The sequence below is a fragment of the Monodon monoceros genome, unplaced genomic scaffold (assembly GCF_005190385.1).
Source record: "Monodon monoceros isolate NGI ecotype Baffin Bay Population unplaced genomic scaffold, NGI_Narwhal_1 Super_Scaffold_22, whole genome shotgun sequence".
NCBI classification, from domain to species: Eukaryota; Metazoa; Chordata; class Mammalia; order Artiodactyla; family Monodontidae; genus Monodon; species Monodon monoceros.
Window position 1 is genome coordinate 12,561,688 of NW_021703779.1, and position 3,671 is coordinate 12,565,358.

Below are 3,671 nucleotides of genomic sequence, written 5' to 3' on the forward strand. Positions count from 1 at the left end.
AGTGACAGCTTTACTTCTTCTTTTCCGATTTGGATTCCTTTTATTTCTTCTCTGATTGCTGTGGCTAAAACTTCCAAAACCATGTTGAATAAGAGTGGTGAGAGTGGGCAACCTTGTCTTGTTCCTGATCTTAGTGGAAATGCTTTCAGTTTTTCACCATTGAGGATGATGTTGGCTGTGGGTTTGTCATATATGGCCTTTATTATGTTGAGGAAAGTTCCCTCTATGCCTACTTTCTGCAGGGTTTTTATCATAAATGGGTGTTGAATTTTGTCGAAAGCTTTCTCTGCATCTATTGAGATGATCATATGGTTTATCTCCTTCAATTTGTTAATATGGTGTATCACGTTGATTGATTTGTGTATATTGAAGAATCCTTGCATTCCTGGAATAAACCCCACTTGATCATGGTGTATGATCCGTTTAATGTGCTGTTGGATTCTGTTTGCTAGTATTTTGTTGAGGATTTTTGCATCTATGTTCATCAGTGATATTGGCCTTTAGTTTTCTTTCTTTGTGACATCCTTGTCTGGTTTTGGTGTCAGGGTGATTGTGACATCATAGAAGGAGTTTGGGAGTGTTCCTCCCTCTGCTGTAGTTTGGAAGAGTTTGAGAAGGGTAGGTGTTAGCTCTTCTCTAAATATTTGGTAGAAGTCGCCTGTGAAGCCATCTGGTCCTGGGATTTTGATTCTTGGAAGATTTTAAATCAGAGTTTCAATTTCAGTGCTTGTGATTGGTCTGTTTATATTTTGTATTTCTCCCTGATTCAGTCTTGGCAGGTTTTGCTTTTCTAAGGATTTGTCCATTTCTTCCAGGTTGTCCATTTTATTGGCATAGAGTTGCTTGTAGTACTCTCTCATGATCTTTTGCATTTCTGCAGTCAGTTGTTATTTCTCCTTTTTCATTTCTAATTCTATTGATTTGAGTCTTCTCTGTTTTCTTTTTTTGATGAGTCTGATTGAGATGAGTCTTATTGATTAATGGTTAATCAATTTTGTTTATCTTCTCAAAGAACCAGCTTTTAGTTTTTTCGATCTTTGCTGTCATTTCCTTCATTTCTTTTTCATTTATTTCTGATTGGATTTTTATGATTTCTTTCCTTCTGCTAACTTTGGGGTTTTTTTTGTTCTTCTTTCTCTAATTGCTTTAGGTCCAAGGTTAGGGTGTTTATTTGAGATGTTTCCTGTTTCTTAAGGTAAGATTGTATTCTATAAACTTCCCTCTTAGAACTGGTTTTGCGGCATCTCATAGGTTTTTGGTCATCGTGTCTCCATTGTCATTTGTTTCTAGGTATGTTTTGATTTTTTCTTTGATATCTTCAGTGATCACTTGGTTATTAAGTAGTTTATTGTTTTGCTTCCATGTGCTTGTATTTTTTACAGACCTTTTCCTGTAATTGATAACTAGTCTCATAGCATTGTGGTCGGAAACGATACTTGGTACGATTTCAATTTTCTTCAATTTACCAAGGCTTGATTTGTGACCCAAGATATGATCTGTCCTGGAGAATGTTCCATGAGCAGTTGAGAAAAATGTGTATTCCGTTGTTTTTGGATGATCTGTCCATTGGTGAAAGTGGGGTGTTAAAGTCCCCGACTATGATTATGTTAGTGTTGATTTCCCCTGAAAACGGTAATTTTCACAAAAAAAATGAAATTGAGACAGAAGCTGTGACGTAGCCCCAATTCTACCATAGCTGGCTATGTAATTTTAGGTAATTCACTTAACTTGCTGCCCTTCCATATCTTTGTACGTAAAAAGAAAGAGGAAGGATGGCACTAGTTGACTGGTAGTGTGCTACAGTATATAAAAGGTTGATTCCATGCTTTTGTATAGAAATTGGCTAAACACATCTTAAAAGAGTCCTTTTTTTCTAAAGTATTTTTTATCTATCTAAAATAAGTAAAAGTAATTAACTCAGAACATTACCTTGATCTACTTTCTCTTTTTCATTTTTAAAGAACACTTAGTTATGTTTTTATGAGATATCAGGGACTTGATAGAGGGATAAATATATTGCAATGTAGAACAGATTTTAAAACGCTTAAAAGGGAGGGGAATTCCCGGGTGGTCAAGTGGTTAGGACTCTGCACTCTCACTGCTGAGAGCCTGGGTTCAATCCCTGGCTGGGGAACTAAGATCCCACAAGCCATGTGGGGCAGCCAAAAAAATAAAAACTCTTAAGGGAATGACCATGTTACATTTTCTAAAAGGGCCTATTTACATAGTAGGCACTCACATATAGGTCAACCATCAGGTTACTATATGTTAAATATATAATTTAGATATAATAAACCCATGTTAAAGATTGCAATTTGGATTGAGTCACTATAATGCTTACTTTTTGACCTAATGAACTGCCTGTCAGTGTGAAATTCAATTTATCTTTTTTTCTTCATATATATATGTATTTTTTGTCTTTAGGTTAACATAATTGAACCTACTTTCAAAGCAGAAGAGAATGAAAAAGTTGATTCCAAAATGAAAGCTTTCAAGAAACCATTGAGTGTGTTTAAAGGGCCCTTATTACACATCAGGTACTAGTTGAGGATTTTATTAACTATGCTTTCATAATATATCTTGATCATTTCGAGGGAACTGCAAAATTAAGAAGACTTCTGGCCTGTTTTTGAAACTGTGGAAATATAAAATTAAGGGTTATCTGAAGACTCACATTCGTTTCCAGATATAGTGGGTATTTGTAGCTACCTTTTTGTTATTTATTCTGTTGAGTGTGTTTAAAGGGCCTTTATCCCACATCAGGTAATAAGAGTGAATATTCATATATTAACAACAAATCTGAATGACGTATATTTTTCTCATTTTACTGATAGTGTTTGACTTGCACAAGTTTGAGGTTGCCAGAAATGACACTGAAGTAGCCATTTATCAATTTGACCTTCCAAAAGCTAAAGCTGAACCGGAAAAATAGGGTTTTTACCAAAGCCGAATTTCAGCACATCTCTATTTTTGTCTAGGTTGTTCAATCCAAAAAATTCAGTATTGTTTCCTTATCATGATGTAAAGACCTTTCTCACTAATGATGCTTTGGGTTGGTAAATCTATACAGCCTTATGTTAATACTGCTTTACCAACTTTATTTAGTAATGGTCTACTGTATCATTTTCTATCCCTTTACTTGAAACCTTTCTATGTTACTGTTAAAGACTCATGAACAATAGAGCCAGACATTTTAAACATCAAATCTGAAATTCTCTGACAAGATTGGTTTGTTTACATATATTTTGAATACTGTTCTATTTGGATTTATCTTCACCATCTGCAGGAGTCTGTGTGTGAGAGGGAAGGAGGGAAACACACGTGCATGTTCTTTTCCATGGTTTTTCTTTGTAGTTTCCCCCACTTTGAAATTTGTTTGTTTCCCATTTTTCCCTCTACTAGTTTGGAAGTTACTGTTTTTTCTCTGGAGGCCTGTCAAAACCATAGGTCCTGGCTTGTAACTATCAAGGTATGGCTAGAAGATCCGGCTAGGGAGAAAGCCAACTCTGCAATGCCCACCCATCTCTCCAGAAAATCAGCGCTCTCTTCTCTCTCTCTCCCTCTGTCTCTCTCTGTCTCTCTGTCTCTCTCTCTCTCTCACACACACACACACACACACACACGCACACACCACACACCACACACCACACACCACACACCACACACCACAC

General features: G+C 36.2%; 1 protein-coding gene across 1 annotated transcript in view; it reads left to right on the forward strand.

The window, feature by feature from the left end:
- The window catches only part of MOSPD2 (motile sperm domain containing 2), a 59,158-nt gene that overhangs the window by 39,541 nt on the left and 15,946 nt on the right, over positions 1 to 3,671 (forward strand). Inside the window, exon 10 of the mRNA XM_029240448.1 lies at positions 2,425 to 2,537. Within this exon, the coding sequence (XP_029096281.1) occupies positions 2,425 to 2,537 (113 nt within the window). The remainder of the gene's footprint in view (positions 1 to 2,424; positions 2,538 to 3,671) is intronic.